General features: G+C 53.7%; 8 protein-coding genes across 8 annotated transcripts; 4 read left to right on the forward strand and 4 right to left on the reverse strand.

Moving 5' to 3' along the window:
- Positions 1–2,076: 2,076 nt before the first annotated feature.
- On the forward strand, positions 2,077–2,904 carry MAA_02460 (uncharacterized protein; the record flags this gene model as incomplete). Its single annotated transcript, XM_007820458.1, has 2 exons — positions 2,077–2,505; positions 2,647–2,904. 2 exons carry the CDS (start codon positions 2,077–2,079, stop codon positions 2,902–2,904), a joined length of 687 nt encoding a protein of 228 aa, XP_007818649.1.
- Positions 2,905–4,551: 1,647 nt separating this feature from the next.
- MAA_02459 (Cytochrome P450 CYP5080B5) lies at positions 4,552–6,137 on the forward strand (the record flags this gene model as incomplete). The annotated part of the gene is made up of 2 exons (XM_007820457.2): positions 4,552–5,895; positions 5,949–6,137. 2 exons carry the CDS (start codon positions 4,552–4,554, stop codon positions 6,135–6,137), a joined length of 1,533 nt encoding a protein of 510 aa, XP_007818648.2.
- Positions 6,138–6,433: 296 nt separating this feature from the next.
- Positions 6,434–7,045, reverse strand: MAA_02458 (uncharacterized protein; the record flags this gene model as incomplete). The annotated part of the gene is made up of 1 exon (XM_007820456.1): positions 6,434–7,045. One exon carries the CDS (start codon positions 7,043–7,045, stop codon positions 6,434–6,436), a length of 612 nt encoding a protein of 203 aa, XP_007818647.1.
- Positions 7,046–13,665: 6,620 nt separating this feature from the next.
- Positions 13,666–13,974, reverse strand: MAA_10676 (uncharacterized protein; the record flags this gene model as incomplete). Its single annotated transcript, XM_011412394.1, has 1 exon — positions 13,666–13,974. One exon carries the CDS (start codon positions 13,972–13,974, stop codon positions 13,666–13,668), a length of 309 nt encoding a protein of 102 aa, XP_011410696.1.
- A 4,081-nt stretch (positions 13,975–18,055) lies between these two features.
- Positions 18,056–21,820, forward strand: MAA_02457 (DNA binding regulatory protein AmdX; the record flags this gene model as incomplete). Its single annotated transcript, XM_007820455.1, has 2 exons — positions 18,056–18,224; positions 18,423–21,820. The coding sequence occupies 2 exons, from the start codon at positions 18,056–18,058 to the stop codon at positions 21,818–21,820; spliced, it is 3,567 nt and encodes a 1,188-aa protein (XP_007818646.1).
- A 1,173-nt stretch (positions 21,821–22,993) lies between these two features.
- MAA_02456 (NUDIX hydrolase domain protein) lies at positions 22,994–23,596 on the forward strand (the record flags this gene model as incomplete). Its single annotated transcript, XM_007820454.1, has 1 exon — positions 22,994–23,596. The coding sequence occupies one exon, from the start codon at positions 22,994–22,996 to the stop codon at positions 23,594–23,596; it is 603 nt and encodes a 200-aa protein (XP_007818645.1).
- Positions 23,597–23,824: 228 nt separating this feature from the next.
- MAA_02455 (Glycoside hydrolase, family 3) lies at positions 23,825–24,934 on the reverse strand (the record flags this gene model as incomplete). The annotated part of the gene is made up of 1 exon (XM_007820453.1): positions 23,825–24,934. The coding sequence occupies one exon, from the start codon at positions 24,932–24,934 to the stop codon at positions 23,825–23,827; it is 1,110 nt and encodes a 369-aa protein (XP_007818644.1).
- Positions 24,935–25,916: 982 nt separating this feature from the next.
- On the reverse strand, positions 25,917–26,678 carry MAA_02454 (beta-lactamase; the record flags this gene model as incomplete). Its single annotated transcript, XM_007820452.1, has 2 exons — positions 25,917–26,288; positions 26,445–26,678. The coding sequence occupies 2 exons, from the start codon at positions 26,676–26,678 to the stop codon at positions 25,917–25,919; spliced, it is 606 nt and encodes a 201-aa protein (XP_007818643.1).
- Positions 26,679–27,031: the final 353 nt, after the last annotated feature.

The raw sequence follows: 27,031 nt of genomic DNA on the forward strand, positions 1-27,031 counted from the left end.
CTCTGTCATTCCTCCATCTTGAATGGCTACAATGCCAAATACGAACAACTACCGGCGTGTCCTTGCAGCCGACCGCCGGAGATGTCGTTTCAGCTCTTGAATGCCACCTTGAACTGTCCCTTGCGCGCTCTGTCGTGGCGTCACCACACCGGCGCCGCGGCTGATGCTGGAGTCCTGGACTATGGCCGGTCAGCCTCTCAGCCAACCGGCGCCTGTCCTTGATCTGGGAACCCACGACGATTTATGCTTAACTTTACTTTTGGATAGCTGTGGCATCCCTGGAGGCCTAATAACAAAACCCCAACGTGCCCGACGACCATTGTCGCCCGCCCTCTTGAAACTGAGTCTCCGAGTATTCCCGCCAAATTGCAGCTCGATCCCGCTCCCCCACGATGAACAAGTCGGTGATGAGCATTGTCGTAAATCCCCCACTCGTGGCACTCGCATTTGCCTGTAGACTGTCCATTCAAGGCGGAAGCTGCAAGCCGAAAGGAGAAAATCGCCCCCCCGGTGAGCGGTGATTTGTGCCCACAGTCCCCCGCCTGCTGCGAGATTGGACACGAGCAGGTAACCAACCCAGGCCTGTCTCTGTACGACAGATGGAGTCTTCGAGCCGTCTTCCACGTGCCGGACGCGAGCCATGATAGAGTGCAACGCTGTCTCCAGCCCACGTGAGTCAAGACTTGTACTATATCCGATTCAGCAAACGATACCAGAGAATGGATCAAGGTGCCTCAACTTCAAGGAGCTCCAAGGGGCCTCCCTGCTTCTTGTTGTGAAAGCTCCCGCCCAAACCTTCAGCAGAGGAAATACTACCTATTTTGACAAGACTCCTCTCAGACATGCCGAGGAAAATGCATGCCAGCCGGCGTCACTCCACAATCAACAGCCTCTTATCTTCCCCCACGCAGAGCTGCCAAGATGTAGAGAGACGAAAAGGGACCAGCTGTTGCCTGCCAAACACCCGAACCTATCAAGCATCTGACCAGCCCGCCCGTTTCCCCAGAACGAAGCAGCAGAATCAGACATCGCCCAATGGTAATCGTCCGGCTTACATGTCGCGCGGTTGGGCGTCGAGAAACGGCATCTCATGACACCAGGACAAACGCGCGACTCTCGAGTCATTTGGTAATGCGCATGGGACGCGTGCCGTAGACGGCTCCCTTCTAATTCGGGACAAACCGCTTCTTCTTCTTTGTTTCGGTCACTCAGTGATCCCTGCATATTGTGTGGCGGTGAAGATGCCCCCCGGCATGTTATACATGGCTGTGGCTTGAAACACAATGAACCTGAGCGAATCCACAATGCTTCATTTGATAGGATAGAAAGAAGCTACATATAAGCATCGATAATTTGAGAAGCTGAGAGTCTTGGGCATCGGTGTGGTTGAAGACCAAATATGTCTGCTAGCGTTATTTTGCCAGAATCACGTCGGTGATGACGCGAGTTGCGCGTGGCCTCTCCGTTCGCAAAGCAATATGATGGGCGCAACTGATTTTGCAGTATTAAATTGATGCCATCTACCCGCCTGCTTTTTCTCATCTTAAAAGTACGTATTCTTAAAGTATCCATATTGGCACGGAGAAATGCATCAGCTTACAGTGTCCCCGCGCCTGATTTAGAACAACATAACTGTTTTTAAAACAATTCTCGCCATGTCGGCGAGGCTCTGGACCAGAGGCGAATACGTCCGTCAGCGGCGTTTTGACTGACATTAATTACTCCAGGATTACATAACCTTAATTGATACTATCCTACCCTGTAAAGGCCAAGGCCACAAATGCTTCATCGGGGTCTTCCTAATTTGCGTAGATCTCATACACGTAACAATTCATCAATCTTATACATTATTTCTACACTCGCATACGCAACTCCAACCATCCAGGTAACCCGGGTATAAAGTCGTCTATTAATCTCCCCATTGGTGTATCCAGCGCCGTGCACATTATAGTATGGCTCTCTTTCCAATGGACACCCTCGATAATCCACAGCTTTCATCCGTAACTTCATCAATTCACATTCACGTACATTGCTAGGGCAAAGGAGAGTATCGCAAGCATCTTTGAGAGAAAATCGATGGACTTTTGCGACGCGGTTCCCGGTACAAAGTCAAAAGGGCTCCCACCTCCTCCAGGTGGCTGTGTACGTCGAGGGGGACGTTCGTCGCTTGATGAAGACGTAGCAGTACTCGTCGTAGTCACTTGTACTCCTGTGCTGTCCACCGGTATCCTTGATGTCGTGGCTATTGACCCTATGGTAGGGGTTGGTGTTGACACATCGCCATCATCTTCGTTCGTTGAGGACGTAGTTGAGGACGCAGTCGAGGTCGTAGTTGGCGTCATAGTCGATGTCATAGTTGGGCTCGGTGTAGGTGTAGCAGACGTGGTTGACGATGGCTTTGGCTTGGTAGTGGGTCTAGGCGAAGTTGGCGATGGCGTATCGAACGGTATTCTGGAAAAGGTCCCCGGCCGTGGAAAGCTAATTGAGGAACTGGCTCGCACTGCTGTGGGTGACTGCCTGTTCCCGCAAATCGTAATTACGAGCCTTCCCTGTTGTGCCTGGTCTAACAATGAGTTTGACCCAGTCCGGGCCAAAGCGCATGAGTCCTGAATTTTCGTCTCTACTGCCAGAATGTTGTCTATGCAGGTGGACGAGCACATTTTGCCTTCGCCAAAGTCTTCCATGGAGCAACCTCGCAGTGGTGTGTTGTATGCGAAGGCGCATTCCAAGGGTAATGACATGGTGGATATTGACTCGAAATTTTCCAGCGTTAAGAGTGAGCCCGATGCCTCCATGGCCAACAGCAGCACCATGCAGAAGGAATTCGCTAGTTTAAACAGACTCCTTGCCATTACCGGCAACTGCACAGGCGTGAGGCCGTACCGGTTGATGTTATTTGGTTGAAGTTGCCACCTCCAGATGCAATCCGTCACAAGAATGATGTGGAGTCGAAGGGTAAATATGACTGGCAAATAACTAGTTGTTTCCAGAAAAGAAGAAAAAAAGAGCTTATGGGTCCTAGAACAGTCCGTAGACTAGAAAGTCGAAAGGTCGCTCTTGAAACACCTTGTGTCAGAAACGGAGGGAATATGACGAAGTGATGTATTCGGAACACCAGGCGCCGATCTTGGGCCAGCGGGATCTACAGTCCCACAGGTTTTGGTCCTGCGTCAGGTCCCAAGTCACCTCTTTTTTCTGGGTGAGCATGCTTTAGCTGTTGATGTTTCCAAATAATGGAATATGAAAATCATACGAACCAGTAACGCCGCGCTTGTCGTCTGAAGCGCCAAGCCGGGAATATGGGGAGCGAGACAAGAGTAAAGACGACGTGTAAGTTTCGGCTCTTATAGCTCCCGTTATGTGTCCTCTACCAAGCGGATTGCAGAAAAGGCGTTTGCCAAAGGCTCACTCAAGTCTGCGGTCTGTGACGTCGTGATGGTTCTCCGTTATCCAGTTTCGGGATCTCGGATGGCAACAGTTGGAAACAGCATAAAGTCCCCCTTGGTATGAAGAGCAAGTGTGAGAGGAGGAGAGAAGATAAAATAAAACATGTGTAGGATGAAGACAAGAAAGGTGGCAGCAGGTGGGAAAGGATGGCCCTTTCCTTTGCCACGCTATCGGAAGGGGGAGTCACACTCATTTTTTGCGCAACAGGGGATAGGAACGAAACGATAACGACACTGTGAGAGAGGAATCTGTTTCCATCTCGATTCTAGCTCGATCAGCCACGCTTCTGCGGTAGGACAATGGAGCAATAGCCAGTACATGTGGTGGTGGTGAAGACGGAACGAAACGAGATGTGTTTGAGGGCCGAGGCAGGATCCGTGAACAACACACGCTATTGGTGGGAGCGGGCGAACACAGTGTCGATGGAGTAATCCACACGGGCACCAGGAACACCATCCGCAGAGGGAGGAGCAACTTCACCCTGAGGAGGGCATCGCGGACAAGCAGCAAGATGGCGCTCATTCGTCTGGCAGCCAGAGAGAAAACGGCCAGCGCTAGTTCCCTCGTCGCGTCGGGTGCTTGCTTTTTTTTTTTTTTTTTTTTTTTGGCAGACATGCGAGATGACGTGCGAACAGACAGCGAATGGGGCGCGTGTGAGAGATTTCCAACAACTTTAGCCGACCCGGAACTCCCCCACGGAATCACGGACGCTTGCTTTCACGCCATGGGCACGCTCAACTTCGGAAATCGCCCCTCCCTTTGGACGTCATAATGCGGGGATGCTTGCGCTGATGGCCTGGCCATGGACTGGTGGTCAATGTTCGCCGTTCGCCGTTCGCTGTTCGGTATCTCGGGTCCGGCAGTGAGCTGCGGCAATCACTCACTGCTTTATCCACTGCGGATGCGGAATCTGGGGTCAACTCCTTCTGTGGCCAGGTCTCAGCCGAGGATTGCCGTGATCCGAATGATATCAAATACCTAGGCGCCCGAATCGTTGGCCATGCCAAAGTCAGGACCAAAAAGTTACGGCTTTGGTGGCAAGAACCCAAGGGCAGCGACATACCTTCCCAGGTATTCCTCCGTACGTGTTTGGGATAAGCCACAATGTACTTGCTCTTGATCTTGGGCGGCGCCCTGGTTGCCTTTGCTCTTGCATGGCTGTCTTCAGCCGTCATCACCGCCGTCTTCTCCCCACTGCGATATCTCCCTGGACCCTTCTGGGCAAGGTTTACGCGCCTTTGGTATGTTAAGCGTGTTTACGAGGGACACTTTGAACATGACAATATTCAATTGCATCGTCGGTACGGCCGGGTTGTGCGCATTGCCCCCAACATGTACAGCATCGACGCACCGGAAGCCGTGGGCACAGTCTACGGCATCGCATCCAAGATGCCAAAGTCGGACTGGTATGAGGGTTGGAAACACCCATCGCCCGACCGTTGGACCTTGTTTCCGGATCGAGACATTCAGAGACACGCAGAAACCAGAAGGCGATTCCAGGGCCTCTACAGCATGTCGAGCTTAGTGAGCTATGAGGTTTACGTCAACGAGTGTACCGATATTCTGCAGCGACGACTCTCCGAGTTTGCTAGACACGGTTCCATCATTGACATGACGCACTGGTTCCAGTGTTACGCATTTGATGTCATTGGTAACATCACTTACTCCAAAAGATTCGGCTTCCTCGACCGTGGCGACGACGTTGATGGCATCATGAGAGCCCTGCATGGATCCATGATATACAGCACCTTGGTAGGCATCTTCCCGGCGTTGCACAAGTACCTTTACCACGCCATGAACAAACTAAATGTCGGCGGAGCTGTCGGGAGAACATACCTCATGAAGTTTGTGGGCGAAAGAATCCAACAGAGAAGGTCGGAAAGAGGTCAATATGCAGACAAATCCGTCTCCTTGGATGAGAATGCTCCTCAGGATTTTCTCGAGAAACTCATGGTTCAAAATGAGGACAATCCGCAAAAGGTTACGTCATATCACCTTTTCATGATGGGGCTCTCCAACATTATTGCCGGCGCCGACACCACGGCAATCAGCCTTTCGGCAGTTTTATACCACTTGATTCGAAATCCAGACTCTTTGCAGAAGCTAAGAGACGAGGTCCAGCAGCGCTTCTCGGAGGGTCTCTTTGATGGCACGCACTTGACATTCAAGCAGAGCCAAGAAATGCCGTATCTGCAGGCTGTCATCAAAGAAGCTCTTCGACTGCACGCTGCGACTGGCCTACCGCTCTGGCGGGTAGTCACGGACGGCGGCCTGGAGCTTGACGGACATTTCTTCCCTCCGGGTTCGGTTATTGGTCTCAACACTTGGGTCGCGCACTACAATGAGGACGTGTTTGGCCCTGACGCGAAGCAATTTCGGCCAGAACGGTGGATCGAGACTGATGATAATGGAGCTGATATAAAGGCCATGAACGCATATTACTTGCCGGTGAGTAACAATCATGTGGCCATCGGCCTTGGCAGTCTGCTAATCGTTTGTAGTTTGGTCTTGGGTCGCGCACATGCTTGGGTCGACACATTTCCTTCTTGGAAATGTCCAAGCTGATTCCTCTGCTGGTGAGAAACTTTGACTTTGAGCTGGTTGGTAGGCGAGATGCTTGGAAAACCGAGAATTACTGGTTTGTCAAGCCGACAGACTTCTTCGTTAGGGTTGTAGATTGCAAATCTTGAATAAGATTTTCACGTTCACGGAGCCCGAGATGGCATGGAGACTGGCAACAGTGACCAAATACATGACAAACTCCATCTAGTAGTTGTGTCTAGGTTCCCGAGCGTAGAGCTTGTCCCCGAATGAAATGAGCACAGCGTTACATTAGGCCATTCCAATAACATACAACCATGGCTTATAATATCTACACAAACCCGCAATGGTTCCATTCGTCATAATCTCATGAATTAAAAAAAAAGGCAGATAAAACATACCAGCACTGGGGCCATGGCCATGGAGAGAAAAAAAAAAGGCACTTTTACGCCGCGGCCAATATCACAGCGCATATGCCCAGAGCCACAACAGACACGATACTCGGCCTCAACAGGGCCGCGGCGGATATCTCCCGACCGACCTCGTCTCCAAACCGGCCGATGACATTCCCCCTCGGCCAGTACTCGCACACGAGATACCACCCGGACTCGCCGCACAGGCGCCTGCCGCAGCCGACGGCAGTGGTGCTCTTCCACACCAGCTGCGTGAAGTGGCCCGTGTCGTGCGCGAACCGCGGGTCCCCAAAGTCGAAGCGGTCCCTCTCGTCGCCCCAGGCCTCGACGCTCGCCGTGGCGTTGGGATACCCCTCGGCCAGGTTCTCGCCGTAGGGGCCGCCCGAGTGCTCGAACCGGCAGCCGCTCCGCGCGAGGTGGTCGGCGGCAAAGGACGCGAGGGTCTCGTTCCACGAGACGGCGGTGGCGTTGTGCTCCCCGCGGTAGAAGTTGGTGCTGTTGAGGATGGCCGACGTGAACGTGTCGGCCGTCTTCCACTGCGGTTCGTCGGACGGGATGGCTGGGGGAGCGGTGATTGTCACGACGGCCGAGAGGCACAGCCGCGGGAGGAGCGATGGAGCGACGAGTGCGAATGACGGCTTCATGGCGAGTCTGTCTGCGGATAGAATTCAGGCGTTGCGGTGTTGGTAAGAATCATGCAAGCAGCGAGGTTGCTGCATTACAAGACGAGCAAGCACCGTCTGGACAGGAGGATCGAGGGGGGCCTGTTACTGATCTTCTGGACGGTCAGGTTGATGCGGTTGGTTTTAAGGAAATATTCCCTTGCTCTAGGGGAATGAGAGGTGTTGTGTAGTCGTGACGTAGGCACGTCGCCTCTCCGCGTGGGCAAGGGACTTCATTGATGCGAGCAGAAGCCGGGATTCCACACGACGCAGCGAGTTTGAAATGCCGCCGTTGCCAATTCGAGGGGGCATTGACTGGGTCTGACGCTTTTCTTCTCTGACACGGGGAGAAATAGACTCGTGTGAATATTGAACAATGAGGAGTTGCAACTTGCATGAGGTGGAACACGGCCGGGGTGGCTGGCGCTTAGCAAAACGCATGGATGGCTGGACAGTTGCCGCGAATGGAGTATTGCTGTGCGTATCTAACGTTATTTTTATTATTTAGTACTTGCTGTTTCTTTGAGTTCTGTGCATGACGGAAAAGTGCATCTTGGGTCTACTTGACTGACGCTGGATGGCACAAAGGAGGGTCAACCCTCCAGGCATGCGGGCACATTGTGCATGGGGATCATGAAAGGCGCGGATAAGAAGGACAAAAAGAAGACAAAGGTTTTGAAAGGGAGAAATAGGCAAGGAATCCATTAAGAGAAAATACAAGAATACAGAAAAGGACAATAGGGGGCAGGTTAAAGACGAATATAACCGTGACTTAAGCGAAAGCGCCAAACTCGCCCAGTAACAATATACTACCTTTATATACATTTTCACACTATATTTAAATACAGCTCAAATGAAATGTATTTCAGGATACCCGTCGGGACTAAGTGCTTTTTCATCCATGGCTGGCTAGTCCACTTAGTTGACAACGGGTAATATAATTCAAGCAACGCGCTGCAAGTAAAGGCACTTGGACACCAACAAGCTCATGGAAAAGGGCTCGACTCGCTCCATGCCTGGTCGGAATTCGTTTGGAATCAATCTCTTGAGGCAGCTTGTATAGTATCCCAAGGCTTTTCTGGTAGAAATCCAAGCGTGTTCATCATTACTTGGCGTGAACAGAATAGTTGCGTCCAACCCCCACGCTTCGACACTTTTCAACCCGCGAAACACTTGGCATGTGATCCCACCGAGAATCAAGGAGTTGTTATAAGATAGGATCGTCCCCAGCTCACACCAGCGTGACATTCTTCAGTAATTCGACTAGGGTAGCTATAACAACAGCCCAGAATGCTGCTCACACACTGCAGAAGGTATTCCACCATCCGAAAGTGTCATACTAATCCATGTCACTTATCACTTTTGGTCAGTCTGGCCAAAGCGAACTAGTAAGGATTGCTTTTGAGAACTGCAATCTCCAGCCGACAACGTGTCACCTACCCCACGAGTTAGGTTTCGAAAAGCGTCCTTTGCTCGAATTGACAATTCTCATCCCATGAGCCCTCGCTGCTGGACAGTTGTCGTGCCCCAAGGGTACGGATCCACGGTTACAACAGGGAGCCCCCTACGACGATGCGCATGACCTGGTGTTGGTTTGCGCCCAAATGTATCCCGTTTCATACAATCATGATACTTCAGCCGGTGTGCGGGAGCGGTTTCTGGACGAAGATGGCCCTAAAAGATAGTACCTCTTTCCTCTGCTCTAATTCCAAGCACTAATGCAACCCCCAGAGCCGTTGTTTAATCGATTGGCCCCTTGGATTCACCATGCTGAGAATGTGTGTGGGGTCTGGAGTTGTATCCCTGTTGTTGCATTGAATGTGTTATCTTTAGTAGTGGTTCTAGACAAACAACTTGCGCCGAGACCTTTGCCGACAACCACACCCAGTTCGTTGTCATGGTTTGCTGGCCAGGACGACGGTGCTGACAAAGACGATGTTTTTCGGCTCCGGAGAAGGGACTTGGATTTTGTTTGATGTGAGGGATGGGCATCACGGCGGAGCTGCACCGCCCTCACAGTTTACCTCGTTTCGTGTGAAATCGTATCCATCATGCGTCGTCTGCTTGTCATTTTGGGTTACCATTCTGCGGCTCCGCGCGACTTGTTTCTCCTCTTTTCCCTACCCCATACTAGAGACATAATCGTTTCGTATAAGGCATAGTTGATAATACCTAAAAGCCAATCGCTGGTGGCCAGGAGTGGCCTTTTACTCGCAACGCCCTTGCCCTGCGATGAGCAAGCCGTCTGGCCCAGCTCGTCAGGTCGTCATCTCAAAGGGCCATGGCCGTGGTCCCTGGTGTCATGGGCAGCAAGTTGTCCTACTTATTCATTGCCCAACAGAAGCCTATTGACCAATATGTGGTAGAAGTGGTGAACTGCTCGGGGAATCACTCTCCCGAGGAGCAGACCAGTAACACCAGTGGGCGAATGACAACCTTGGCCAAGCATCCGTTTCCTCGTTCCTGGTGATGAGTATGTACCACTCGTTGCTGTAGGCTTTTACCAAGCCGTGCTACCCCAGGGTCTAGCTCATGCATGCCTCCGGCCAGGGAAGCATCCACGCCGCGCACTTTCTGGGGTTCCAGGTCGTTCGTTGCAAATTCAGCATTGTCCACATCTAATTTCTTGGTTGTGATCTGCACCGCACTAAAAATCTGGGGAAAGCAGGGGCCCTGACGCTGGTGTCAGCGCCTCTGGTGGGTGCAAGCTGGGGCCAAAAACCTGGCTGATCAAGGCCGCCCTCCAGGTACAGAGAGATACTTGAATCTAGTATTGCACACTCATGTATGTATGTATGTACATACAATTATACGTACTCAGGCTCCATGGATCACTCCGGTAACCCATGCTCCATAGTGCGAATGTCGGCCCAATCACCCCTTTGTTACGACCCCAGAAACCTCCAGGGTGAACATCATGGGGTTATATTGGTGGAGTCAGAGACAGGTACACCGATTGCGAGACAGACAATGCGTTCTAATCAAGTGTTGTCCATATGGTGAAAAGCCCTCTCGGCACTTGTTCTATGACCGTTCCGTACATCGGGCTAGCAATGGCCCGTTGCCGGAAGACCTGAGCCAACTCGACAAAGTGCTGAGAAGTTGGCAACTCGGGACAAGCTGCACTAATCCTCTGTGTTGCGGATTCGTGAGCTCCTAACGACCCGGGCTCCTCATACCAACTTGGTACCACGGAACGGTCGGCCTTGTCCAACTATCATGGCCTGGTACATCTGGGCCACATCAAGAGGGTCGTCTGGAAGACAGGCAATGCCTCGACCTGGTTGGCATGTGCCACATACTCCTGGAGTATGCTTCCTCGCCCGTTGTGCATACTGGGCCTGCAGGATTGTCCAATCTTGTCTGCATTAAAAGTGTAGCCATGCATCCCAAGGATTTGTAGACGAATAAAAAGTAGCCATAATCATTATTTAGTATCCCGGTGCATCATGGGTGCCAGCCACCTCAATAATTCCGAAGATGGCTCATGAATGTGAAGTTCAATCTCGCGTACTCGTGAGAGGCACCAACGCCCAGTGAAACTGGTAAACTTGTGGCCAGTGAACGATCCATATCTTGAACAAGTATTTTTGAACCGATACTTCTTAGAGAGATTCATCGTTGACCTTTTCGGGGCTAAGCCTCGATGCTATCGACTAGTACCGAGATGCCATTGGAGTCACCTGGTTATATTGATGCCTCCTGTTGCTTTTTGCTGCTACACTGCGCAACATGATAGCAGTGTGTCCATACACAAGCGTACAAATAGCAAATTCGTTCCATTCTGTTTAATGCTACTGGAGAAGAAACTGGACTCGCTTTCGATAGACGATTGTAGACGACCAACAATATACAGACCTAGCCCTTTATAGCCTGTTTGACTGCGCAACACAGGTCTGATTTCGCCCGTCGCAAATCCGTAAATGAGAGTCAAACATATCCACATTCGAGACCCTCCACGGAGCAAAGATCGGTCGGTCCATCGGATAAAGAAGTTGGCCGCGAGTCTGGAACGTGGAGCCATTTCAAGCCAGGACTGTGCGTCAGCGAACATGCATGGTGGGATCCGGGTGACAGAGCTTTGGAAAAGGTCCCTTCTTCTTCAGCATGATGTTGTGACTGGAAAAGGACAACATTTGGCGGATGGACCTATAGTAACGTCATGGCAAACAGCCAAGGCTGTGCGAAAGTCTGAATTATGACGTTTTGCCGGGTCCAATATATGCCAGTGCTATGTATGTATCCAGAACAGTAGGCTCGAGCCACGTAGAATGACCACCCTTTTAGTTGCAACCGACTGGCGAACTGGTGAAGATGTGACTCGAGATAGGTCTCGGGTCTGGATAGAGCTTGCTCGTGATATTTTCTGGACAAAGACTTGGACTCAGCCTTGCTTGAATTTGAAATTGTCTGAATAACAGTAGTATTATCAGGCTAGGCCTTTGGGCACCAGTGATCGGAATGCCTGCCGATGCATCTCCTGCTGCCGCCGACAGGCGTGTGTTGCCATGACAGCGTTCCAAATATCACCGAACTCTTGTCGATACTGATATATGGTGAGTGCATGTATGTGAAGTTTGAACTCGGCCACAAAGGGCTGCGACATGGTTAAAACTGTTCTATACAGATCCAGATGCGGCTGCTGGAAAATAGACCGCCTCATACTGCTGACCTGTCGAATGCGGGAGTGAAAACAATTGACATGGCCATGCTTCGAGTTATCGAGTCTTCCTTGTGGTGCTCGGTTGACAAGACCAGTTCGTTGCCTTGGTCGCAGAAAGGCTCCCATGGAGCAACCGAATGCCACGCCACGGCGCGAAGCTTGTGCTCCGCATGTAGCATCGCAACCTGATATCCTGGATGCCGTACCACTCTACGATGAAGCTTGGAGGCGCATGAGCTGGCGGAGACATCTAACACCGCAGCCATTGGATCTTCAGCCATCATCACATCGTGCCCTGTCTCATCCTGCACCTGCCAGGGTTATTCTTGACCTTACTTCCATGGCGCCATTTTGTGAACCCTTTGCCTCGCCATGGCAGCCAGTGACGCACCAGGTACCTTTTTTTTTTGGCCGCGCTTTGCACTTTCACTCGTCATGCTCCCCTGGTCTCCTTTGTTCTTTTATCGACCCGCCATCAGGCTCTGGCGGTGAGCTATGTTGTGACCTGATGGAGGCATCGGATAGGTTAAGCTGACGAAAACGGGCCGTCTTATCGGGTTTCGGTCTCCAGTATTGGCATCGCCTGTCGTTAGTCCCGTCCTTGGAGCTTGTGCCCACTCTTCGCCGTGATCAAGCCAGCCGGCACTAGCAACTGCGTGGAAGTTCGCAAAGGCAGGCCAACGGCCCACTCGGCCTGCCGTCCTGTGGGAACAAGGCAAGCAGCGCATGGGTGCTCCACGCCGACGTTTCTTTCAAATGCCTGGTGGATTGGTGGATAGTGGGATGGATGGGACAAGCAAGCAAGCCTGCCCTGGACAGTACTTGGTGGTTCCCTGTTGATGAAGTTGGCTGGTGTTGACGAATCGTATTGGCTTGGAGGACGAAAGCATCTAGGCCCAACCAAATCTCCACACGGCGCCAGCCAAGGACCGTCACTGCACAGTAAATTGCGCGCGTTCGTCGACTGTTGGCTCCTTCCCATTCAGAACTCTCTGACAACCGTAAGTAATGTACCAGACCAGACAGTAGGAGGAGTATCCAGTGTGGCTGAGCCTCGACAAGGCCAACCGGTCTCTCCTTCCCAGCCAACCGTTGACATGCGACATGCAACATGCAACATGCCACCAGCCGCCTAAACTCCTCACCAGTCACCAATTGACGCTATACGAACCATCTGGTATTCTCCACGCAAGCGGTGTTTTATGTTTATTCTGTATTGACCCCATCTGATTTAACATTAAGCTAGTATGCAGCTCTGACATTTAATGAAGCCAGATGTGTAGCGATCTAAGCATGGAAAATGGCTGCTGATCCAACCACGTCCTTTCAAGGTCTTGTGCACGCAGCACAAGCTTACCCACTGGCATTATGATACTTTGTTCTTCTGATACAGAAGTCTCAGATTGAAGCATCACTGATGGCGTCAATGATTCCATCAAAACCTGCCATGGCAATTGCGTCTCTGCGGAGCATGTTCTGCAATCAGTCCAACTGGCATGATATCAATCAAACGGGGACCTTGTGCTGGCTCATCATGTTGCTTCGCCTTGCCTACCAAGCGCCCAGCCTTGCAACGAACTGCCTAGGTGCTTTGAGTAGCTGGCAAGGCATAAACTTGGCTCCGTGGCGACTGGATATAAAATTGGCGCATCAGCGCTACAGCGAAACGGGTCAAAATGGGCACAGGTCATGCAGATGATACTTACATGCCTTGGTGCATACATACACAGAAGCAGGGGGTCTCTAAGAAGATTAGAATAGAAGGCTGCAGTAGTCAGAAGCAAAGGCAACGTCGCTCACAGCACTGCAAGGCCGACGAGTGCTTTTCGACTGTCCTTGGGTCTTGGTATCGAAGCGTCGTCCATGAGAATTGAATTTTTTTTTTTTTTTTGGTGGGGGTATATCGTAACATGAAACTCGGCAGTCACCGGCGGAAGGCTTATGAGGGAGCCGAGATGGACATCGAGTCACGGTTGACTGCAGTACAGCGCAGCAACTTGAGAGCCAGCCCTTGAGCAGCTCCAACTCGGCGCACTGTGACTAGGCCCTCACCAGTCTGGTTGCAGACGCTAAGGCCAAACAGGTGAAAGGCGTGCTGCGGGCTGGAGCAATCAGCGGGCGGCTCGGCCTCAGATCCCTGCATGTGCCCTGCAGAGTCACAGCTCGACAATCGATCGGCTGCTAAATCTGTCCCAGCGCCGCTCAGGGCTTGGATCGTGCTGGCCATGTTTTCCCTTTCCTTCTTCATGGCAGCCGCAGCAGCAACTTGACTCTTGAGCTTCTTGACGGACGTTGATGACTGACTTGGGCAGGTACTTGGGTACCTTGCTGGTGGCTCAAGCGACTGAGACACAAACGACGGCTTTGTCTCCTGAGCGTCGCTTTACTTCGGCCTTGATGCATTGCGGCGTGATGAAACGACCAAAAGCTGCCCCAAAGGCTATCAGTTAAAGCTTATCGTCGGACGCGGCGGCGGCGGTGGCAAGGAAGGCTTGTCGCCCAGGTTTGATGAAGGGTTTCGATATTTGCGGTGAATCCCTCCCGCCACAGCCACGGTACCTCGGGACCGAGATATTATTCAAGCATCATGTGTACTACGAGTGCTGATGCGGATAAATGTCTCAACAAAAAAAAAGTCTCCCGCCATTCTGGAAAACAAATGCCACATCTAGTACTACTTACTACTAATACATACAATCGCGCACTCGCTTCAGGCCTGGTTGTTGCCCTTGACGCTAGTTTCAGACCCCGAGGCAGCAATCCGTTCTTGAGCTTTATTTCCAGCCTCCTTGCCTCTAAGTACCATTTGCCGGGCGGCGCAGAAGATGGCGGCCCCTGGTATCTCACATTGAACGCTGAAGCACCCGTTAAACAGGGCCCTATCTTTTGCGTATTCTAGTCGATAGTGATTATCAGCAAGTTAGCTCTGATAAATCCCAGAGCTAAACCGAATAACACCTGTGCAGGCTTGGGACGGGACGGGGCAACGTGGACCACTTTTGCGTCTTGCATGCACGGAAATCTCACACGCACTGTGTTCGGTGCCCTCCGCTGTGGTCTGCCGCTGTGGCCTGCCGCTGTGGCCCGTTGGTGGGAATAACCCAAGAAACGTCGGTTGAACCCAGTGCCATTACCCAACCCCTTGGTAGCTAGCGTATTTACAGGAAACGAATTAATGCTGCTCAATGGCCGACACTGTCAATATCGGCCGACCGTGCTTATGAGGAAAGAAAAATCAGACAGAAATGTGTGCTGATGGGCTTTCCTGATGAGCAAAGACCGATATCGCCATCGCATGAGCCTCAAAGTGCTGGTACCTACTTAAGTACCTTGAGCACCACTGAGCGTGTTCATATGGACTTTTGCCGCTCTCGACGACCGATACAGGAGCACAAGTATTCAGGGACGCAGAAACTCGGTGTTCGGGGAATATTCATCAACCGTTCCCGCGTTGGCTTTGATGCAGTGACTTCAGCCATCCGGGGGCGCAGCTTGACACCAGACAGCACTTGCGTACGTGTTGAAACATTGCATGTACTATCATGGCAGACATGCATCCAAGACGACATAGGCGTCTGTGGCTGGAGTGCGCGGTCCATGTCTCCTATTATAACTTTGTGTTTGGAACACGCTGAGCCGGGAATGGCCTGCAGCCGACCAGCCTGAGACTAAAAGTGTGCGATAACTCGGCGGCATAAATCATAAATGCCGGCAACAAAACCCGTAGTTCCGCCCTACATTATTCACAACGGCGCATTGAATCAGCGTCATGGGCTCTAGACATTGTGAGTCGTGACGGGGCCTTTCCTAAAGTATGTCGAGATGCAACATCTAGGTACTTCACTCATCCCGCTACGCAGTAGTACACTGTGCCAGTGACATGCATGCATACTGCATGCTTCGGTACAAGTACCCAGTACTTGAGTGAGCACAAACATGCTATTACCCCAAGTACTTAAGTACTTTACCTCCGCGTTTGGCCATCAATTCAATCATCGCAGGCAGGCATACATACATACATACTGCTCCATACATGGGCATAAAGAGGCATGGCAACATCTGCATTCATTCATTCATTCATTCCACGTTGCGAGTTGGCCGGCGTCGTATCAGCAGTCAGACCACCAGGCGGTCGTGGCGCCGTCCGCGAGAGGCTCGGCGATGCGGATTATTTGACATCATTTCGACGATAGCGGCGGCTTCCCAACGGAACTGGGAATTGATCAAGGCTGTGGAAGAGCTGGGCCCACCCGGCGGCGCAGGGACTGGATGCAATGGCGTGAATTTATCTCATCCCGAAACGCACTTGACGGTCATCTGGTCTGCGCTGCTGTCGAGAAATGACCCTGGGCCGCGCGCTTGGACACACGCCCTTTTGCAGCGACATGGACGAATCTGCACTATTGACACCTTGCCAGGTAAATATGTATGTATGTACCTACATAGACGCAACGCTGCTCTTGGATCCCAAGCGTATACCGCAGCACGCAAAACATTGCACAAGCACTGATGGGTGTATTGGTACAGTGCTGTCGCAATTGAGCTTTGAGTGATTTTGGACGTGGCGCCTGATGATGATGGCATCAGGCACGGCCTGGCCTTTTTTTTTGTGAAACACGTCCCCAATGGCACCATGGCTCTGCCGCAACCCCCGTTGTGGACGGTGACAGTCGACGCTTTATGCATGGCTTGGCGGCTAGTCGTCTGCGGACCCGAGCATAATCATTGAAATGGCCGACAGCTTCATTCATGGGAATCAATCAAACCCGCGCGCTTTGGTTTTGCGTCGCAGGCACGGAGCAGTGGTCTGGTGACCCGGATCTTCTGTCAGTTTGACGTTTCATCGCCATGTGTCGTGTCTGTCGTTGGCCTCGTCGCTTCGTCCGTGCTCTTTTTGGCTTTTATTTTGTGTGGACTGAATGTGCACTTTCCGGGGTCTCATTGCAGAGGCCGTTCCGAGGCCGTGCCTCTTGGAATCACGGGTTATAATTATAGACTTGCCGTATTTACATACTAGACTCTGTTTGCGTCTGTTGGGTACTGCCCAAGCAGTCCTCTCCGTACTTATGTACACACGTACCATGGCCGAGTACTAGTAGTATCGTATAATGGCCCCCCCCAAGCTCACAAGAGATAGTATCGACTTGATGAGTAGCATCGTCGAAGCCGAGCCAGCACGATACCGTTGCTCGACTGGGTTTGGCCCATGCATCGGCCCAGCAACCCCCCTGTCGATTCTCTTCCGAGCACGGCACAGATAGCAGAGCAGCGCGTCCAAGGCCTTGCTCCAGAGTTGTATTGTGTGTATCCTGGAGGGCCCCAGCCGAGCCCGGGCTCACTACTCACGGAACGGCTCAAGTGCATCCTGCTCGCCAGCTTGACAATCCCCTCGGGAGACGGCCAGGACTGGGAGACGCGAGCTGGGGCCGGCCAGGCACGATACCACATCACCACATCGCCACCAGGCCTGGCAGCGTCCGCAGCACCTCTAATACCGGTCAACCGTAGTAGCACTTGAGTACTTGACCTGTGCCGTCGGCGCGGCGCCCCAACGGTCGGCCGTCATGCGCCACTGCAAAAGAAGGCCCTGGCACCAGCCTGGCAACCAGGTCTGTCTGGTCTGGTCTGGTCTTTGGCCTTGTCACCAGAACGGAGAAGCATCACCGTCTGGGATGATGCGGCGGCGCACTGTCCGCTCGCACTGTGCCATTTTGCCTGTGTCTTTCCCGCGGCCCTCGTCCCACGCCGCCAAACCTTCTTCTTTCCTCCTTCTCCCCGTCTCTGCCACTCTGCCTCATCTTCCCGTCCCAAGCAGGAATTGTCTCTGTTGGCGGGACCGACGTGATCTCAATAGACGACTTGTAATGCCTCAATCTGTCGTCCCAGCTGGCGCATCGGATTGACATGCTTCTGTCGGCTGCTGAGCACGCCTCTTCTCTCCCAAACCTCTGAACCTGACCCCTCCATCTGCCCAACAAAGCTGTCGAAACCCCCCCGCCATCCGTCATCCGCCATCCGCCCGCCACGGCGCTCCAGTCTCGCCTCTCCTGCCTGCCTTTGCTGACTGAAGCCGACACACCAGACACTCACAGTCTCGCCCTCAGTCTCACTCACTCACGCACTCGCTCTCTGTGCTTGTGTGCCTGTGTGCTTGTGCTGTTGCGCGCCCGAGTGTCCGTGTCACCACCATTTCTGTCAGCGAGCCCACCCCGCGACCACAACCCGCCTCTTGCATCGCAATCCGACACCCCAAAACAAAGCAGTTTCGCAATCGCCGCTGTCTCGCCTCACGCGGCCATTTCCATCTCCCGAGATAGGACACGCCTGCCATGGTTCTGGACGACTCTGGCCCAAGGCTCTCGTCGCGCGCTTCAACAATGTCGAATCCCACCACGGCAAGCGCTGCGGCTGGCACCAGCAACCCACCTGCTGCTGTTGCTACTGCTGCTACTGCTGCTACTACTGCTGCTGCTGCTGCTGCTGCTGCTGACGACTCTGGTGAGCTTGAGCCCACTTTCGACACCTTTTGCTTGCACTGCCTGCCCCTCCTGTTGTTCCGGCCACGGCGTGCCTTGCCTCATGTCAAGTCGTTATCGGGTCATGTCCAGTCACATCCATGCCGTGTCCGTTCCTCGCCGGTGCTGCTTGATAGTTCTGTGCTCATTCGGCTGACCATTTGATGCACCTGTGCTCTAGCTTCTACAATCACCGTAAATACCAAGGCCCCGTCCGCCAACTTTCCTCCTCCCAAGACGGACAAGCCTCGCCCGCACGTTTGCGCAACCTGCCAGCGCTCCTTCGCTCGCCTCGAGCACCTGAAAAGGCATGAGCGTTCCCACACCAAGGAGAAGCCGTTCGAGTGCCCCGAATGCTCACGATGCTTCGCTCGTCGCGACCTGCTTCTTCGCCACCAGCAGAAGCTTCACCAAACATCTACCCCGTCCTCGCGCCCTCGCAATCGACGTGAGTCTGCCAGCGGTGCTGCTCCTGCGCAGAGCAGACGTAAGAACAGCGTGGCCGGCGTTAATGCCGCTGGGTCCGGTGCCGCGGCGGCTCCCATGCGCCCAAGGGCAAACACCATCAGCCACGTAGACGGTGCTGCGATGCAGATGCTCGCCTCTGCGAATGCCTCGGTAGCGCGGGGCATGGCTCACAGCCGTCACCCCAGCCTGGTCGGACTGCCGGTCCATAACCTGGACCACGTCTTTGGCGGCATGTCCGCCGCTCTGGGGCAGAGAGGATTGCAGCATGGGCTTCCCAAACTGGAGACATCGCAGGTTGGGAGCAATGACTTTGACGCCAGTGGGTTGAGGACGGCGCCGCCCATGGCCGTCTTCAACCCCGAGTTCGACTTTGAGGGTCTCTTCTTCGGCCCGGGATCTACAATCAACCCCAACGCTCTACACTACAATGATTCGCCACAATCCATGGCCCTGGACCAGACATCTCCGTTTGGCCAAGGTCTGCCCGACGTTGCCGCGACGCAGCACTTTGATGACTGGGTAACAGGATTTGAGCATCAAATGTCATTCAACACGAACGAGCATGTGATAGACGGATCGAGCCCGTCGGCTATTAGCACGACGAGCCAGAGTGGAATTAGCGATGTTATGGTAGATGGATCAAACCACCCGGCCCCGGCTGGGACGAGTACCATGTGGCAACCCTCCGTCATGGGACCTCCGCAGATGCCGAACCCGTTTGCGATGGATTTAAATGGTTCAGTCTTTCCAGATCTCCTTAGTGGTGCTCCATTATCACCTCAGCCAGCTACTCAAAAGATCAATGACCCGTACTTCTCCGCGCCTCCAACTTCGCTGAGCTCGTTGAGCACGTCCGTCGTATCTGGAATGAATTCACAACCGTTGAACCCACCCCTCGGCTTCAACGCCGCCCAGGAAACTCCGTCATCCCTCAACGGGGGGAACCACGCCGCTTCTCCCGTGACAACCATAACAAATGCCACCCGGACTGCTATAGTGACCATCCTTTCCCACTGTCTGCCTTTTGGTAGCCGTAAAAACCCCTCACTTTCCTCGCTAGGCTCGCCTCAAATCCAATCCGGCGGCAATTCCTCTTCAAATCCGGCCATCGACGTGCCCAGTACCCAGGATCTCCAGAGATACGTCAGGGCCTACTTGACATGTTTTCACCCTCATCTCCCATTCCTGCACCTCCCTACACTGTCCTTTGATGTGTCTCCTGATTCAATAGGTCGTTCCAACGGCGCAGGTGGCAATGGGTGCTTGCTCCTTTCCATGGCTGCATTCGGCGCTGCTTACGAGATGGAACATGCTCAGTCCAGAGATTTGTTTGACATGGCCAAAAAGATTGTGTTCTTTTATCTTGATGAGAGACGCAAATCCGATGTCCGCAGAGCCGATACACGACTGAGTACCATCTCTACTGACTCAAAAGTCCAACAGAACCAAGCTCATTCCAGCACACCGTTGTGGCTCGTTCAAGCCATGCTACTCAACGTCATATACGGCCACACCTGCTCCGACAAAGTGACGAGTGATATTGCGTCGACGCATTGTGCGTCTCTCGTCAGTCTCGCTCAATCATCCGGTCTAATTAGCCAAGGCAAGGGCAACGTGTCAACCAAGCAAGATGTTGACATGGCTGATACCGGAGACTGGACGCGCATATCCGAGCAAGAAGAGCAACGAGAGTGGCTCCAGTGGAAGTCGATGGAGGAACACAAACGCACGGTATACGTCATCTTCATTCTGTCCAGCATGGCTGTTGCCAGCTTCAACCACAGCCCGGCCTTGACTAATTCCGAGATCACGCTCGACCTTCCGTGTGACGAAGAATTTTTCGCCGCGGAATCTAGCGCCGCCTTTGCTTCGAGGGGAGGAGTTGAAGCTGCCAACCACAACCGCCTAACTTTCTTCGACTCGTTGGGGGATCTTCTGCGCACAAATGAGAGGCAACATTCCATGGGCAACAGCCAGCCCCAATTCGGGTCACCAATGAACACTACAGATACCCCTCTGACAGATCTGAAGCCCAGCACGTTTGGCTGTTTGGTGCTCATATATGCGCTGCACAACTACATTTGGGAAACCCGACAACGCCATCAAAACAGGACGTGGACCAACATAGAAACAGAAAAGATGCACATGCACATCGAACCTGCCCTCAAGGCTTGGCAAATCGCATGGTCCAGTAACCCACAACATAGTATCGAACGACCAAATCCGTTTGGCTTGGGACCAATGTCTGCAGACGCGATTCCTCTTTTGGATCTGGCATACGTCAAGCTGTTTGTTGATTTCGGTCCAGCCAAAGCAAAGATCTGGCAACGAGACTGGGATGGCATGATTGAGGAGCTTTCCCGAGGCTTTGAGACGCAAGATGAAGCACGGTCGCCGACCTGCTCTTCTGAAACTGGGACAGACCCATCGTCCAACTCGGTCATAAACCCCGGGTTTATGGATTCCCCGGCAACGCAAAGCTCCCTGAACGGCATGCACGCCGACAAGCCTTTCGGCACCGGTCAGGACGCTAATGGTACGGGACGAAGCATATCAAGACGCGAGAGGTATCTCAGAACAGCCTCGTTTTATGCTGTTGACTCTCTATCCATGTCAGACAAGCTCGGGGTTACGTTTGCGGACAAGACTAGCCACGAACTGCCCATGCAGACTGCTCTATGCACTGCTGAATGCGCGCAAGTGGTTGCCGGATGGATCACTGCGCTCCAAGAGCGAGTCGGGCCGTACCTCGGTATTGTGGGCCAAGATCATATCGATCTCAGCCAGGTTCCAGCGATTATTCTCTTGGAGGAAGAGGATATTAAGTTGCTGGACAAGGTCAGAGACATCTTGTCAACAGCCGAGTTGAAAATCAACATGCGGCTAGGACCGAATGCTACAGGCACGATCGGTGGACACGAGTCTGTTTTATCACCGGATGGGTTTACTGGCTATGCGTGTCAAATTCTCCGTCTCGCAGCATGGATGGTAAACAAATCGGCCGTCTGGCCTGTGGCTCACATCGCGGCTCACGGGCTGGAAACATACGCGAACCACTTGCGAGTGAGGGCAGAAAAGTCCGTGACGGGGTCCATGCCGCTGACATTATGAGACGTATCGATCCGAATATTGATGGCTTGCCAGACGTCTCTGAGGGCCTTTTCTCACTCTTCTTCGGTTTTCATCTTGGCCGAATCGATCAATCGACCGCGCAACGCTCATGACTAGACACGAACTTTCTAATCGCACGCCGCGTCTTTTGCGTATATAAAATGATGCTCCTTTTTTTTTCTGATGCCTTTTCAGTTCTATTTTCGTATCTGTGGGGTTTTTTGGTCAGTCCGGCGTTTGGGTGATTTGTGTATTTGCCGGGGCATGCAGCAACGCAACATGCAGAGACTGCGGCAGCCGGTGAGTGCGTTCACATTCTTCATGACTCTCATGACACAACATGACTTCGCTGTACAAATACATGAAAGCTATTACCTTGTTTGGCGGGAAATACGTAGAGGACAATGAATGGTTAGGTGGCATGCCCAGCTGAGCGACGAAGGGAGAATTTAACTGGCGGATTACATGTTGCAACAAACCAGACTTATAAAGTCAGCGAGAATCAGGTCATGAGATAAAGCTTCTGTGGCGGAATTTTTTGGGCATTTATGGTTTTGCATTCCCCCGACGTGGGCTTATACTCGAACAGTTGCGCGTAATGGGCTCGTATGATGTTTGTAAATAAGAAAGCGGAACGAGGAACGAATATAACACGGACAAAGTATGCTTTGCGGTTTTGCCTGTACAGCTATCGGAGTGTATGAAAACCTGGGCCGCCACTCCCGCCGTCGGCACTCTGATTCTTGAGAGGTCTGGGTCATGCGGCCCGACGATGAGCAGCCACCCTCAAAGATGAGCCTGACGTCAATTTGAGCCATATTGCGACAAACGTATTTCAGCAAACTCCGTCGAGAATAGGCGCTTCAAGATGGGACCCACCAGGCGTGACTCATAACGGGGCGCTATGCAAGCTCCAACTGAGCAAACGCTTGGTGTTTGTTTCTGTTCATCACTCACACTCGCACTCGCACACGCACACGGGCAGTAATTTTCGGTCTTTGCACGATGCAAGGCTCCATCAACTTAAAGCCACTCTGGACCACTTGAGCCTTCCGAGCATTCAAATACTTTAAAAGAAGAAGAAGAAGAAGAAAAGTCCCATCTACCTCCTAGCCCCTTTCCTTCAGACACCGAATCCGAACCCATATCCCGCTCGCCACAGCAGCGTTGACCATGGAAAGCACAAGGAGCAACGACACCAAGGCCAAAGCGCCACCATTCCACTTCTCACACGACGCGTCCCTGGCGCAGTTCAGCGTCCCCTTCAAAAGCTGGATCCAGACGAACGGCAAGCCGTGGGACGGCGTCGCCACGGGGGCCCTGGTGTTCGACGCCCGCGGCCGCGTCCTCCTCGTCCAGCGCACGAGCCACGACTCCATGCCGGACCTGTGGGAGGTCCCGGGGGGAGCGGTCGACGCCGACGACGCCAGCATCCTGCACGGCTGCGCCAGGGAGCTCTGGGAGGAGGCAGGGCTGGCGGCGCGCCGCGTGGCCCGCCTGGTCACCGAGGGCCAGAGGGCCGACGCCTTCCAGGAGTTTAGGAACAGCACGCGGTCCAAGTTGATTGGCAAGTTCCAGTTCGAGGTCGAGGTCGAGGTCGCCGACGGCCAGGCGGTGAGGCTAGACCCCAACGAGCACCAGGACTTTGTGTGGGCGACCGAGGACGAGGTTGAGCGCGAGGAGGTCGGCGGCAAGAAGATCCCGATTACCAAGAGGAGCCACAAGCTTGTCATTCTGGAAGGCTTCAGGCTACGCAGAGGCGCGCAGAGGGGATAGGGGCTTCACGGACAGCGCTCAGGGGGAGGGTCTAAGCAGGCAGGAGCCATATAGAGTCTTGGTGGAAGTGCGTACGCTAATTATTTTCTTGGTCGAGGAACAAATCAAGGCTGCCATTGGAACCCACGTGCTTGTGTGGTAAAAATATGTCGAGCAACAAGAGATTTCTGCCATGGCCGTGTACGGAGCATCCATGATCCATCACCGCTGCCATGTTACACACGCACCTTACGCTGCAATCCGGCTCCTGACGGCGGCGATGCGCCCCGTGGCAGCGTCAAACTCGGCGCGATCCAGCATGCACCTCTTCAGGGCCTGCACGAGCGCCATCCTCACGGCCTCTCCCTGCGTAACGTTCTTCCCGCTCGCCAGCAATATGTCCATGCCGGCGGCGGCGGCAGCGGTGCCCCTGGCGCCGGCGTCGCCATACGCAGCAAGAGAGCCGGCCTCGAGGGCGTCGGTGATGGTGACGCCCTCAAAGCCCAGCCTGCCGCGGAGCTCGCCCTTGATCCACTTGGCACTCAGGCCGGCCGGCCGGCGATCCAGGGCGGGATACACGGCCCACGAGGCCATGACCATGTCGACGCCGGCTGCGATGGCCGCCTCGTACGGCGCCTCGTCGACGGCGCGCATCTCCGAGAGCGTCAGGTTCAGCACGACGGGCTCGTCGTCCGTGTTGGCGTCGTGCGAGGCCGCCCCCAGGCCGGGGAAGTGCTTGGCGCACGCGGACACGCCCCGGCCCTGCTGGGCGGTGATGAAGGGCACCGCAGCGCGCACCACCTCTCGCGACGTGTTCCCAAACGACCGCCCGTAGTAGTCGGTGAAGTCGCCCGGCTGCCGGAAGACGTCGAGGACGGGGGCCAGGTTCGAATTGCACTGGTAGCGCAGGAGGCTGTCGGCGGCGCCAGTACCGGCGGCCTCGCCCGCCGCGGCCGGGTCGGCAGAAGCCCCGATCTGCTTGGCGCTGAGCTTCGGCTCGCCTTCCTTGATGCGGCGCACCTGACCGCCCTCTTGGTCTGTCGTTACGAGGAAGCGCGCGTCTTTCCCCGTCTTCTTCTTGAGGAGTGCCGGCGCGGGCGACGAGTTGTATGCGTCCTTGAGGGCCGACATGGCCTGCGACGTGTTGGCATCGACGTTGACGCCGAACAGGATGACGCCGCCGACGAGACCGGCCCTTGTGAGCCGCATCAGTTCGTCTGGGGGCTGGCTGGACGACGGGAAGGAATACACGACGTGTTGGCCGGCGAGAATGTCGAGCTCATCGTAGCCCGTGGCTCGACCAGCTGCCAGCAGCACGGTGGCTGCCACCAGCGATTTGCGGAGGGTGTAATATGGCATTGTGGGAAGTTGAGCCCCTCGATATACTCTTTTTTGTAATTTTTCTCTTCTTTTCGGAAAATAAAAGGGTAGATTTGCTTCTTCCCTCCACAAGCAAGAAACAGTCCCAGACCATCTTTTTAAGCGAAGCGGCCGCTATCACAACTCAGGACGAGCCATCACCAAGCCTCTAGGTCAGGGTTTCCTCCGGCACACCATCTCATCCATTGCGACCAGGGATTCCAGGCCTAGCACAAGAGCAAAAAAAAGAGTTGACTGTTAAGAATTTTCTCCGCCATGACAACGTATCTACTCCGTAGCTCGATTGACTTGAGCAAAGGGCCGTAGTTGAAGAGACACGGGGTGGGGCCCCGGGTAAATGCGATTGAGAGAATTGATGAGATGCCGGCGAATCAGGGGCCGTGGTCCGGGCTGGCCACCCTTTTGGGTAATTATTGTGCTCCGTGGACCGGTAAAAGTGGGCCATACGATCCGAGCGGAGTGACGATTCACCCCGGAACCCTGAACCATTTGCCTTGGTTCTGTTGCTGTGGAAAGGCATGACTTCTTCTCGTGTAGATGACCACTTGCGGTCGTTACTGACAGAGGTGTATCCTTGGAGCGTCAATTACACGACAACATGGGTACCAAGGCTAACTACACCGCCGTCGGAACCCAGGCGCCCAGTGTCTCCCTCGCATTGTGATTGCTGCTCCATTTCCTCGGCGGATGCACGCGGTTACTCAAATGCACAAACAGTGTGCCACTTACACGGTCAATCACCGTTGACGTGCCCGTAAAGCCCGTGTGGCTCGCCGCCAGCATGTTGGCCATGGACCCCTCCGTGTAAAAACTGGTTCAGCTCGAGCCCGACCCGACAGCGTGGTCCCTGCCCAGGTCCGCCAGGAAGTTAGTGAAGATCAAGTTAACTGACACCTTGGACAGGATCCTGTGCCTGCCATAGGTGCCGTTGTTTGGAATCATCTGGCAGGATCACGCCATGTCACCGGCTGTGGAGAGGAGTCCGGCGCGGCCCGAGACGCCGTCCAGCGCCCAGGCATTCTCGTCGTGGACGGTTCCATGCACAGGCTACGGCCGCTGTGGGAGCCCGGGGACGTTTCTCTCGACCGAGATCTGGAGCTCCTGCGCGGCTATTTGCTTTGTAGTACTTGAACTCAGGGCCTTCGACATTGCCCCGGTTGAAGAAGGTGCTGCTGTGCATGCGCAGCAGGGACGTGTACTCGTAGATGCTGTCGTCGAGCTTCTTTCCTGTGACCTTTTCCACGGCCAGCATCAGCGTCATGAAGTTGAGGTCCGGGTAGAGGTACTCGGTGCCCGTCTTGTACACCAGCTTCTCGCTCAGAATGGCCCCGGTCTAGGCAGCGCAGGACGGCTACTGTGGTGAACATCTTGGCCAAGCTGGCCATGTCGTAGATGATGTCCTCAGTGGCGTCGGCAGCAGCGTGTCCTCTATACCGTTGACACCGGCCCAGAGCTGCGCTTCCCAAAGGCAAAGTACACTGTAGCTCACAATGGTACCCCTGTTGGCGACGATGGTGATGCCGCCGGGTTCAACGGGCACCGTCCGGTTGTACGAACGGCGGCCCAAGCTGCGCGTTTCGGTGAAATGCGTCAAGTTGGAAACCATGTCCCTGGGGGTCTTGGAGAGCATTCCCACGGATTCCGGGCTGCCATAGTCGAGCATGTCGCAGCCGGGGTTGGCGTTGGCGATGCTGGCGAATGTTGACGGGGCTAAAGCGAGCATTGCCAGACCAAGATAGCAGGTGCTACTCTTAGAGAGGTATCGACATGATGGGCAAGAGCAGGCAGGGCGCCAAGAGACACCAGGAGATACACCATGTGCTAAGAAAAAGAAAAAAGGAACAAGTCATTTTCGAGATGACAGTTCTTGTGTGCTTTTCACGCCACCTCGCGGGGTTATCCGCCAGAAAGATCGGCGTTCTATTTTAGTCGACAGCCAGCCAAGGTCCGCAGTAGCATCATCAGCTGCCAGCCTAGGGTTCCTTTAGCCGCTCGTCATACTAATGGGAAAATGGTAACATTGACTGTGCTGGTCTCAAACGAAGAGAGAAAACAAGCGAGTAGAAGAGAAAATGA

This window comes from Metarhizium robertsii (genome assembly GCF_000187425.2).
Source record: "Metarhizium robertsii ARSEF 23 chromosome Unknown MAA_Scf_1, whole genome shotgun sequence".
In the NCBI taxonomy this organism is placed as follows: Eukaryota; Fungi; Ascomycota; class Sordariomycetes; order Hypocreales; family Clavicipitaceae; genus Metarhizium; species Metarhizium robertsii.